Source organism: Drosophila hydei, unplaced genomic scaffold, assembly GCF_003285905.1.
Source record: "Drosophila hydei strain 15085-1641.00,03,60 unplaced genomic scaffold, DhydRS2 tig00008119-arrow-pilon, whole genome shotgun sequence".
NCBI classification, from domain to species: Eukaryota; Metazoa; Arthropoda; class Insecta; order Diptera; family Drosophilidae; genus Drosophila; species Drosophila hydei.
The window spans coordinates 2,468,690-2,479,472 of NW_022045830.1; the positions used below are offsets into that span (position 1 = coordinate 2,468,690).

General features: G+C 45.6%; 3 protein-coding genes across 3 annotated transcripts; 1 reads left to right on the plus strand and 2 right to left on the minus strand.

Annotated features, from left to right (window-relative positions):
* The first annotated feature begins 1,487 nt into the window (after nt 1-1,487).
* On the plus strand, nt 1,488-6,000 carry LOC111594491 (ATP-binding cassette sub-family G member 8). The gene is made up of 7 exons (XM_030224772.1): nt 1,488-1,618; nt 1,846-1,977; nt 3,101-4,434; nt 4,488-4,957; nt 5,022-5,142; nt 5,202-5,482; nt 5,549-6,000. Exons 1-7 carry the CDS (start codon nt 1,488-1,490, stop codon nt 5,783-5,785), a joined length of 2,706 nt encoding a protein of 901 aa, XP_030080632.1. The 3' UTR covers nt 5,786-6,000.
* On the minus strand, nt 5,871-10,571 carry LOC111594492 (bifunctional purine biosynthesis protein PURH). The gene is made up of 6 exons (XM_023307802.2): nt 10,510-10,571; nt 7,956-8,018; nt 6,830-7,902; nt 6,334-6,767; nt 6,149-6,275; nt 5,871-6,087 (listed from the first exon to the last, which is right to left on the minus strand). Exons 2-6 carry the CDS (start codon nt 7,972-7,974, stop codon nt 5,968-5,970), a joined length of 1,773 nt encoding a protein of 590 aa, XP_023163570.1. The 5' UTR covers nt 7,975-8,018; nt 10,510-10,571; the 3' UTR covers nt 5,871-5,967.
* LOC111594493 (tRNA dimethylallyltransferase) lies at nt 8,710-10,415 on the minus strand. Its single transcript, XM_023307803.2, has one exon. The coding sequence runs from the start codon at nt 10,254-10,256 to the stop codon at nt 8,856-8,858; it is 1,401 nt and encodes a 466-aa protein (XP_023163571.2). The 5' UTR covers nt 10,257-10,415; the 3' UTR covers nt 8,710-8,855.
* Nucleotides 10,572-10,783: the final 212 nt, after the last annotated feature.

A 10,783-nucleotide genomic window follows, 5' to 3' on the forward strand; every position in this document is an offset into this window, starting at 1 on the left:
CACTTGCCAGTTACATATAGTCACTGATATGCCCTATATATAACAGCCTGCAGGGTATCAAAAACTAAATACAAACCAAAATCTTACTGCTGCTGCTGCCACTTACTTTCGCCAGCTGCAGCAGCTCTAAAAATAATAAAAATATAATTAAAACTGAGAACACATAACTACATAATCTCTCACCCACTTGCAGCTGTTAAAGCACAGTCTTAACTGCTCGTATTTGCACACACACACACACACACACCCACACACACACTTGAGGTGCACTCACTTCTGCAAACGGAAATGCATACGGCTCGCTGGCTTCCACAACCTCAACCTGGCAACAGGTGCATTTGGTAGCAGACATCGTTTTGTTAGTTTTTTCTTCGTTTTTCGCTTTTACACTGTCTTGCATAAGTGCGGCATTTGGGTGCAACTTTGCGGCTCATTTGCATCTGCGTTTCTCGCATTAGCAATTAAAAACGCAGCCGCCGTGTCGAAATCTTCAACAGCAGCGACGCTGGCTTGATTCTCTGATTCGGATTCCGATTTGCTCGACTCAAGAAAATTAAATGTGAAAAACAAAAAACAAAAGACAGAAAAACAAACACAAAAAACTGCATGAATTGGTTTCATTGTTTGCAAGTTTTTATACCCTGGACGTAGCGTATATTAGAAGGCAGTTATGCTAATCGTTCTGACTTGGTTTAGATTTGGAATATTAAGAGTTTGCTGATTTACTATTTCGACCATATTTGTTGGGCAAAGCTCAAACTGAACTTGTTTTAAATGTATTCATAAATTTAATCATTTTATGTTTGCTACACGCAAATGGCATGCGATCACATGAGCATAGAAATGAAAGTTATTTTAGAATCTGATTGACGTGAATTGAAATTAGAAATATATTAGTAATATATTTAATATGCGCTCCTCTGATCATAGATTAAAAATGTATCATCATTATCATCTATAGACTTTGAGATTTGTGCTGAAAATTAGCAACTATCTGCTCTGCAGCTAGGCGAGATTATCTCATTAGAATATTAACTCTGCAGTTAGCTTGTAGATCTGCCATAAAGGTAGTATCTCAAATGGTGCATAGTAGAGTAATTGATTTTATCATTATTAATTACATGATCACAAAATCAAACAGATCTTCTGCTATATATCCACATTCAATCTCCATTCATAGCCTTAGTCTTATAGTCTTCACAATCTCAGCTATTGTTTTCTCAGTGTGTCTACCTCATCTCTCTAGCTATAGGGTACAAATCTCGTCGCAACAATGGCACACACTTATACAGATACACGCATATACTTATATATTTATGTATGTGTGCGTGGCTTTCATTAAGCTAATTCCCGCAAATTATGAGTAATAACCGCCACGCTGACATTCTTGACCCAGTTTAACTGGAAATTAGCCACATTTTTTGGCACCAAGACACTAATTCATGCTATCTCTTCCGCTCTCTCTGTCTCTCTCTCTTTTATAGACCATGGAGCTGAGCAACTTTTCCAGCAATAAGAAAATGTCACGCGAGGAGCGTCGCTATTCAGTGCCGCATGGTCCCAATACACCACTGCCGCCGGCAGCATCCGAAGATCTGCATGCCTGGTCCATCTATAGGTAAGTGCGGAAGCATTGTGGGCGTGCCCTTGCTACATCCGCTGCTACTGTTGCTGCTGCTGCTGCACCTGTTGCTTGACAATTTTGAAGCGCTTGATTAAACCGCACCGTAGCGGAAGTTCAACTGCCATAACTTTAATTAACCGCATTGACCACGCCCCGTTTTAACAATTGTCAATTGACCAGCTAAGCGCAACTCTCCACGCCTTTCTCTTCCCGCCTCGCAGGCAAAATCTGAACTCTGACTTCACCGATTCGGCGCTGGGCTCGTCAGATAAATCACCGCTGCCATATGGAAACTTCCAGCTACGAGATACCACAGTGCAATCAATCTTAAATCATCCGCGCTACGGACCCAAGTAAGTAAAAAAACCAATAGATAATTATATGTCTATATAAACATGTATATATATCTATATATCTTATTACTCACCTGTGCATGCCATAAGCACTCGCATCTTCAATTAACAACATTCCTTAATGCTGACAAGATTTTTTATTTCTATTATTGATACAGCAAATTTGTTCGAGCAATAATAAAATTATAAAAGTAGTTATTAAATTAAGCGAAAAATAAAATGGTATCAAAATGCATGAAATAATGATTTAAATTCATTTTTATAAAAATATACAGCTTAAAAATTTTGGTTTTAATAAAAAAATTAAGTAAAAACTAATTGAAAAAAAATGTAAAAAAAATTTAATTTTCTTTCCTAAAAACTTAAAAATCTAGAAATATTATATTAAATTAAAAAAAAAAAAAAAATATATATATATATATATATATATATATATATATAAATAAATATATATATATATATATATATATATATATATTTTTTTTTTTTTTAATTAAGATTTCTAGATTTTTAAGTTTTTGGGCTAAAAATTTTAGATATAAAAATTTCAAAAATAATTTATTGCTAATTTTAAAGAAAATTAAAATTCAGATTAATTCAAAGCGCCAAAGTCTCTTGAGTTTTGATCAGTGTATGTAGCTTCTGAAACAAAGATTTAGCTACAAGTCAAAATTTAGCTGACTTAAGAGAACAATTTTAAAGCTATTCAGAATTTAGCATAAATATAAATTTACTCCATTTTAATTACCAATTTGGATATCCGATAAAGATAACAATAAAATTTCAGGAAAAATTCTTTTTGATGTAAGAAAAATAGAAAAAATATTTTAAGTGATCGAAATGTTAAATTTTTATTAAATTCAAACTAGAAGTGAAAAGGTAAATAAGAAGAAATGCTTTCCAAGAAAGACGATACAGTTTTGACCAAGTTAAATAAGTTTTAGGTTAGGAACTAGAAATTTTGTTAGTTATACTAATTGCAATGTTTGCAAGAAGAGCTTAACAACTTCAGTATGTTTTCTACTGCTTATATAATTCTATATCTAGAGTTTATTTCTAGAACCAATCCAATTTATTCTTAATTTCAACAAACTTCCCTCTTTACGCTTCTCTCTGTCCACAGATCGCCTCTAGGCTCCAATATGTACACATATCTAAAGTTTGGACTGCCGCGCGTGTTTCCGCCCAATGCGGGCTCACAGCGCTCCCATCGACCTGGTCCGGGTCCGGGCGGCTCCAGTGCGTTGGGCGGCGTGCGCGGCCGTGTGAATCGCGGCTTTCGGGACAGTTCGGGTGCACCGGCGGGCGCCGGCTCCAGCGGCTATGACAGCAGCGACAATGAGACCACGCGCAGTCGCGTGCCGCCCAATCTGCGCAAGTATCGCAGCGAATCCGATTTCCGTGCCATCAGCGGCATGGGCATGGCGCACTCCCGACCCGAGTCGCGCGCCCAGGGCGGCGTGCCAGCGTCGGCGCTGCGACAGGCGAACAGCCGCGCCAGCATAGCCGTCGGCCAGCACCATCATCTCCAGCAGCAGCAGCATATGCAGCAGCAGCAGCAGTACATGACCAATGGCAAGCACTACGGGCATCGTTCGCACAGCGAGGCGGATCTGTTGGGCGCCGGGCTGGGCGGGGATGGAGGCCTGGGCTATGACTATGGCGAGTCGCGCATCTATGGCAGCTCCCGGCAAGCCCAGCCTTATGGACGCAAACAGTCGAGCATGGGTCTGATCTATCCCAATATACAGGTGCACTGCCTGGACGTGAGTCCGTGCCTGCACGGCGTCTCGCTGCAGGCAAAGGCGGGCGATCTGTTTGCCATTATGGCCACATCGCAGCGCGAGGGCAGCGCCTTGGCCGAGTGCTTGGCCGGTCTGCGGGAGCGCTTGGGCGGCGAGATCTTGATCAATGGCCAGCAGGTGAATCGACGGGGTCTGCGTGAGCTGTGCAGCTATGTGCCCGCCCTGGACGTCTCCTCGCTGGATCCGCGCATGAGCGTTCAGTGCACGCTGAATTTCCATGCGGCGCTGCGTGGCCCGCTAGATCGCAGTGATCTGAAAGAGCGCATGGATGTGCTCATCGAGGATCTGGGTCTGAATACGGTGCGCGCCTCGAATGTCTCGACGCTCACGCACTCGGAGAAGCAACGTTTGAGCGTTGCCTGCCAGCTGTTGGCGCAGTCATCGCTGCTGATCCTCGATCAGGTCACCAGCAATATGGACATCTTTGACACCTTCTTTCTGGTGGAGTATCTGCGTCAGTGGTGTAGCGGCGGGCGTATTGTCATCATGACACTGCAGCCGCCCACCTTTGAGATTTTGTCCATGTGCTCCGGCGTGCTGCTGCTGTCCGGCGGCCGCACAGTCTTCTCCGGCAGCCGGGCCGATCTGCCACGTCACATGGGCGAACTGGGCTATCCGTGTCCGCCCTTTAAGAATCCAGCGGACTATTATCGTAAGTACGCCGGATATCTATACCTGTATCTGTCTGACTCCTCTGCTCTCTAGTTGATCTGGTCACCTTGGATGATCTGTCGGCAGCTGCTATGCTGGAGTCATCGGCGCGCATCGAATCGTTGGCCAATGCCTGGGATCAAATCAACTCGGAGCCACCGCTGGCAGCGCCACCCGCCTCGCTGCCCAACTTCACGATGAAGGCGGGTTTCTTTGGCCAGGTCAAGGCGCTGATAAAACGCTTTGCGGCCTACAAGCAGCCCGGATCGCTGCTCACCTGGATTAGCAAGCTGATTGCTGCCGCGGTGCTATCCCTCTGCATTGGCTGCATCTTCTGGGACGTGCCTGCCTCAGATCCACAATTGTCGTACAACGATCGTTTCGGCTATCATCACTGCGTCATGGTGCTGGCCTACTGGCCACTGGTCATGCTGACCATACGTGACACACAGGAGGATCGACGCCATGCGGAGCGGGACGTTCGACTGGGTCTCTACTCGCGCAGTCTCTACATCATTGTGCAGGTGAGCTATATGCACGTTTCTCCTCTGAATCCTCTGATGCTTAACTCGATCGCCCTTCTTGCAGAGCTTGCTGGGCTTGTTCCCCAGCCTGTGCATTTGGCTGGCCTATCTACTGCCGGCACACAGCATGGCCGGACTCTATACCTATTCCAATAGCAGCGACACGGGCATCTACCTGTACATGGGTGAGTCTAGCGATAGCCAAAAGGACATCACAGCAGTTGCTTAACTCTATTCTTTACAGGGTATATGCTGCTCTATCTGACGCTAATACAAACGCTCGCCTTGTTCTGCGCCCATCTGCTGCCCTGCAAGGTGTCTGCCAGTCTGGTCAATGCCTTGATCAGCCTCACGCTGGCCGCTGTTGGTGGCTATTTGGTGCATCCGCGTAACTTGTCCACACTGTGGTCCTGGCTGCAGCAAGCGTCGCCGCAACGCTGGCTGCTGCCCGTGCTGGTGCAAGATGAGTACAGCGCCGAGACATTGGCCAATTCGGCAGGCTTGCAGCTGTGCCGCAACAAACAGGTAACTGCAACAGAACTTATTTGGCATAGGAATTTTTGGCTTATATAAAAAATTTGACTATTGCAGGTGCAGCACCAGGAGATCATTGTACAGCAGCCCTGCCCACCGCCCAACGGCACACAGGTGCTGCACGACTATCAGCTGCTGCCGCAGCAGCATGTGCTGGACGCCACGTTGAACTATGATCAGACCACAACTGTGGCCTTGGTCCTGGCCTCTGTGCTGCTCTTCTGCTTGACTTTCATCATCTTTGTGTGCAATTGCCGCGGCGCCTGTCGCAAGCGACGCAGTCGGCGCTACTAACGGGCCGCACTCCATCAACTGTACATTAGTTAGCAACTAATTTTCTTAATAAAATAAATATAGCTATTAGTCGAGGCAGCGAACGTTTAACTAACTAAGGCAAGTGTCTTTTATTGCTCAGGTTACAGGAATGTGCTGTGGCTAAGGTCACATATAAATTGTATTGATTCATGAAGTGCGAGTTAATGATGGAAGAGACGCAGATTGGTGTGCGCCATAATAATGCCATGCTCATCACAGGCGGCAATGACGCCTACATCGTTGGTGGAGCCCGACGGACTGCCTACGTAGGAGACGCCGCTCTGTAAGCATTAGATTAAGAATTAGCAATTGCTTGGGGCATTATGAATTGAAAGTACGTACAAGCTTAGCGCGATCAATGTTGTCGCGGAAGGGAAAGAATGCATCAGAGCCGAGGGCCACGCCACTCAATTGCTTCAGCCAGTCCAATTTCTGCTCTGTCGTCAGCTCTTCTGGTACCGTTTCGAACCTGAAAGATATCAGCGGGTTAGAGAAAATACATTTTCACAGTTGGTAGCCCATCTCACATGCTCTTAAATTGCGCCACTGGCATATCCTTGCCGACGGTACCATTCACATAGTTGTCAATGGCATTGGAAATCTCCGCACGCTTCACGCCCGCCTTGAACTTCATCGCGGCCACATTGGGATGCTGGCGCAGCCACCAGTTGTCCGCCTTCTCGCCAGCCAGACGTGTGCAATGGATGCGCGACTGCTGGCCAGCACCGATGCCAATCACCTGACCATCGCGTGCATAGCACACGGAATTGCTCTGGGTATATTTTAGGGCAATGGTGGCAACAATCAGATCCCGCACAGCGGACTCGGGCAGCGGCCTGCGTTTGCTGACCACATTGGAGAAGAGCTTTGCATCAATGATGGCATCGTTGCGGTTTTGTTCTAGGGTGAGGCCAAAAATAGTCTTACGCTCCAAAGCGCTCGGCTCGTAGTTGCTATCCATCTGCAAGTGTTTCAGGATTAGTGATAGCTCGAGTTGGGCATATTCGATATGCGGAGATGTACCTGCAGAACACAATAGTTTCCGTTCTTCTTCTTTTTGAGTATGTTCAATGCCTCCGGCTCATAGCCGGGAGCAATGATCCCATCGGAAACCTCACGCGAAATGATCTTGGCCGTTACCGCGTCACAAACATCGGACAAGGCCACAAAGTCACCAAAGGAGCTCATGCGATCGGCACCACGTGCACGTGCATATGCCGTGGCCAAGGGCGTCAGCTGCTCGAACAGATCGTCTACCATGCAGAGCTTAGCTTGGGCGGGATTGAGCGGCACGCCCACAGCGGCGCCAGCAGGCGAGACATGCTTAAAGCTAGTGGCTGCCGGCAACTGCAGTGCCTGCTTCAATTCCCTGACCAATTGCCAGCCATTGAGCGCGTCGCAGAGATTGATAAAGCCGGGCGAGCCATTCACCACGCGTAGCGGCAATTGGGCCAACTGTGTGTACAGCTGCGCCGGTTTCTGGTGAGGATTCATGCCGTAGCGTAGATTTAATTGCGAGCTGCCTGCACCATATTGCTTTCTAAAGTAATCAGAGATGGCTTCGTCATAGTTGGCCGTGTGCGTAAAAGCCTTAAGTGCCAAAGCCTGACGCGTCTCCAGCGTGGTATCGCCATTGGCACTAATCTCAGCCAAAACCTTGGCATAGTCGACGGCCTCACATATAACAGTGACACGCTGATGATTCTTGGCTGCGGCACGCAACAAAGTCACGCCACCAATATCAATGTTCTCAACGGCTTCGGCCACGCTGACACCTGGTTTAGCTATGGTGCTGGTAAACGGATACAGATTGCTGACCACAAGCTGGATGAGATCGTACTGCTGTTTTTTCATATCGGCCAGATCACTGTTAGTGATCCGCGACAATATGCCCGCATGCACGGCAGGATGCAGCGTCTTGACGCGACCGCCCAGCATTTCGGGTGCACCCGTTATATCGGAGACCTCCTTGACGCTCAGGCCAGCGCCGCGCAGCGCAGTTGCTGTGCCGCCGCTGGCCACAAGTTGAAAGTCCAGAGCTACCAACTGCTTGCCCAGCTCCAGCAGGCCCGTCTTGTCCGAGACGCTGATCAGTGCTGCAAATATACATATTATTATATACTCCACTATATGCCTGCAATCTGCCCACCTATTTTCTGGTTTGTCATCGTTGCTAGTCCAAAGGCGTGCGTACGTGCGTTCCACTCAACAGCTGAAATGCAAATGAAAGATGAAACGTTTTCAATGCACCGACGTGGGCTTCCACTGCACAAACATGTTTTCGCTGTTCGCCTAGGCAACGACCTCTGTGGGCTGCGGCTTTAAGCTGATAGCGAACAAGAGCCCCTCTCTACAATTCAAAGGAAGGGTCATCTGATTCGGTTGCATCAGCAAAAAACATTAACAAATATTTATAAATTGCCTTTAGTTTCAATACCCTTTAACTTCAACTGTGGTCTATATTTGTACTATTATAGAATGCGGCTTATATTATAGTTGTGAAACATATATGCAATAGGAGTGTATTCGGATAATCTTAATAAATATGAGAGATCAGTTTTTGATAGATCATCATATGAAAGTTATATATCGTAAAATTACCTAAATTAGAGTGTTAAGGCTTTAACAAAACTCTTCAATTATTTCAAATATTTCTTTAAAAAATATAGTTTTTTAAGTTCTTATATAATACAGCTAATAATATAGGCCCTTTGCACGTATAAGCAGACAGACAGATATGTGTGTTAATGTTTGTCTGTCTGCTTAAAGACTAAAATAGAATATATATATATATATAACATATAATATATAAAAAAAAAAAAAAAAATATATATATATACATAACATATAATATAAAAAAAAAATATATATATATATATATACTTAATATACCTTATACTCATACATAAAGCAGTTGTTTCATCATGTTACATATTTCACGGCAAAACAATAATGATCTTCGCAAAATACACTCTCACATCAATAAGCTACTACTCAGGTTGTGTGTACGTAAAATACATTTATTATTGCAACTGTCTGTTCGTCTCGTTTACAGCGTCTTATCGGAAAACTCGGCGACAGTTGTTGCTGCCGGCTTCGATTGGGGTCCGATTGCGTCTGCCTCTTGCTGTTTGCGTCGCTGCGACTCGCGCCGACGTTTGTGTTTATTGGACTTGAGATGCAGGCTCCACTGATATTCGCCGATGAAGTGACGTTCGCAAATGGCACAGAAGTTGCTCGTCTCCTCGTTGAGTTCGGCGCCGGGATGTACGCGCTTGGCCATGGGCGCAATCTCACAGATTTGCGCCTGGCAATAGCTGTCGATGATGCACTCGGCGCGCTTGTACACATTTTCGTGCCAGGCGCTTACGATACTGGTGTCCAGCTCATAGAGATCGGGCACTTGTCGATCCTTGCTGGCCAAGAATCGATTATTTATCCACTTCAACTGCTTCTTGGAGTAGCGACGCGTCACGAGCTTCAGTTCATCGCAACAGCTGCTCAGAAGTTTGAGACTAGCAGCGAGCTGCTCCGCCTTCTCCGTCTCCATAGCTGCCAGCTGCTCTGCAGTAGGCAGCTGGTACTGGTGGGCACTAAGATACTCCTCCAACTTTAGATCCTGTTGCGCATCGTATTTTAACAAATACGGCACAAACTCCTTGTAGCCAATGGTCTGCAGGACGCCTTTTGTATAAGCCTGGACTGTGACGTCCGCGTAGCTATTGTGGAATTGACGCAACTCTTGCAGCAGACCCTGCTGTAACATGTTATCCACGCGCTTATCCAGACGCTCATTGAGCACGTCCTGCTGGCAACGCAGCCAGAGCAAAATGGTGTGTGGATAGCGCAATGGACCTCCCAAACGGTTGCCACCTGGCTGTTTACGCTGCTCCAATAGCTTTTCGGTCAAGGTCTGGCCCGTGCTTTGGTAGACCTCAATGGCGCGCTGGATCTTACGGCGATTGTTGGGATGTATTCGATTCGCGCTGCCGGCATCAACTTTCCGTAAATGCTGATGCAGTTCCGCTGTTGACATGGCGGCCATTACCTCCGCGGAGAACAGTGGACTGTCTACCGAGGCCTGGTGTTCGTCCTTGGTGTTCACAAGTATGTCCCACAGTAGGGATTCTATATAGTAATTCGTTCCACCAACCACAATTGGGGGCTTAGATTTGGCCAGCAGCTGCTCTATGATGGGCAATGCCGCATTGCGAAAATGCGTGACGGTATATGGTTCCGCCGGTGTTGCAACATCTAGCAGATGATGCCGCGCTCGTGCCTGCTCCTCTTTGGTGGCCTTTGCTGTGGCGATATCCAAGTTCGTATAAACTTGCATAGAATCCGCGCTAATAATTTCGCCGCCAAAACGTTCTGCTAGCTCAAGTGATAGCTTCGTCTTTCCCGTGCCTGTCGAGCCCAGTATAACTATAATTGGCACTTTGCGCAGCATTTTGCACGTTTAATTCAATTATATCAAGCTTTCGCAGCAATTGTTTGCTTATTTCTTACGAACAGCGTAAGAGACGCACGGAATAACTGCTCTCACGTTTCGAACACGTGCTGACAAAAACTACCTGTTGCTTCATATTTAATTTCTCATGGAATGAGCTTATATTTAAGGCTGATTTCATTGAAATAGCTTAAAAATTGTAATTAGGTGTTAGTTCCTAATCAGTTGTTATTTTAAATACTTAATAACTTACAAAATATATGCGCCGAAATATTCACTATACCGACGATAATATCGATACCTCTTGATGTTCGAATTAATCGATAGCTTTAAGCTGTATTGACCAACACTGTATACAAATTTATCCACATTGGATCAAGAATCAAACATTTATGTGCGCAAATTGTGAAAAAAAATTTTTTTCATTTAGAAATGGAAATTCTATATATTTTTCCGTAAAATAATACATTTATTTTCATAAAATACTACATGATATGATCTCACTGTATAATTGTTTGCATGCGTTA

What these genes read in the sequence shown, in the direction of transcription:
- LOC111594492 (XM_023307802.2), bottom strand. An exon ending in GTGGCGCAATTTAAGAGCAT is followed by an intron (nt 6,276 to 6,333) that starts GTGAGATGGGCT and finishes GATATCTTTCAG; the next exon opens with GTTCGAAACGGTACCAGAAG. An exon ending in ACATTGATCGCGCTAAGCTT is followed by an intron (nt 6,088 to 6,148) that starts GTACGTACTTTC and finishes TAATGCTTACAG; the next exon opens with AGCGGCGTCTCCTACGTAGG.
- LOC111594491 (XM_030224772.1), top strand. Translation starts at nt 1,488, where the DNA reads ATGGAGCTGAGCAACTTTTCCAGCAATAAGAAAATGTCACGCGAGGAG. An exon ending in CATGCCTGGTCCATCTATAG is followed by an intron (nt 1,619 to 1,845) that starts GTAAGTGCGGAA and finishes CCCGCCTCGCAG; the next exon opens with GCAAAATCTGAACTCTGACT. An exon ending in CATCCGCGCTACGGACCCAA is followed by an intron (nt 1,978 to 3,100) that starts GTAAGTAAAAAA and finishes CTCTGTCCACAG; the next exon opens with ATCGCCTCTAGGCTCCAATA.
- LOC111594493 (XM_023307803.2), bottom strand. Translation starts at nt 10,256, where the DNA reads ATGCTGCGCAAAGTGCCAATTATAGTTATACTGGGCTCGACAGGCACG.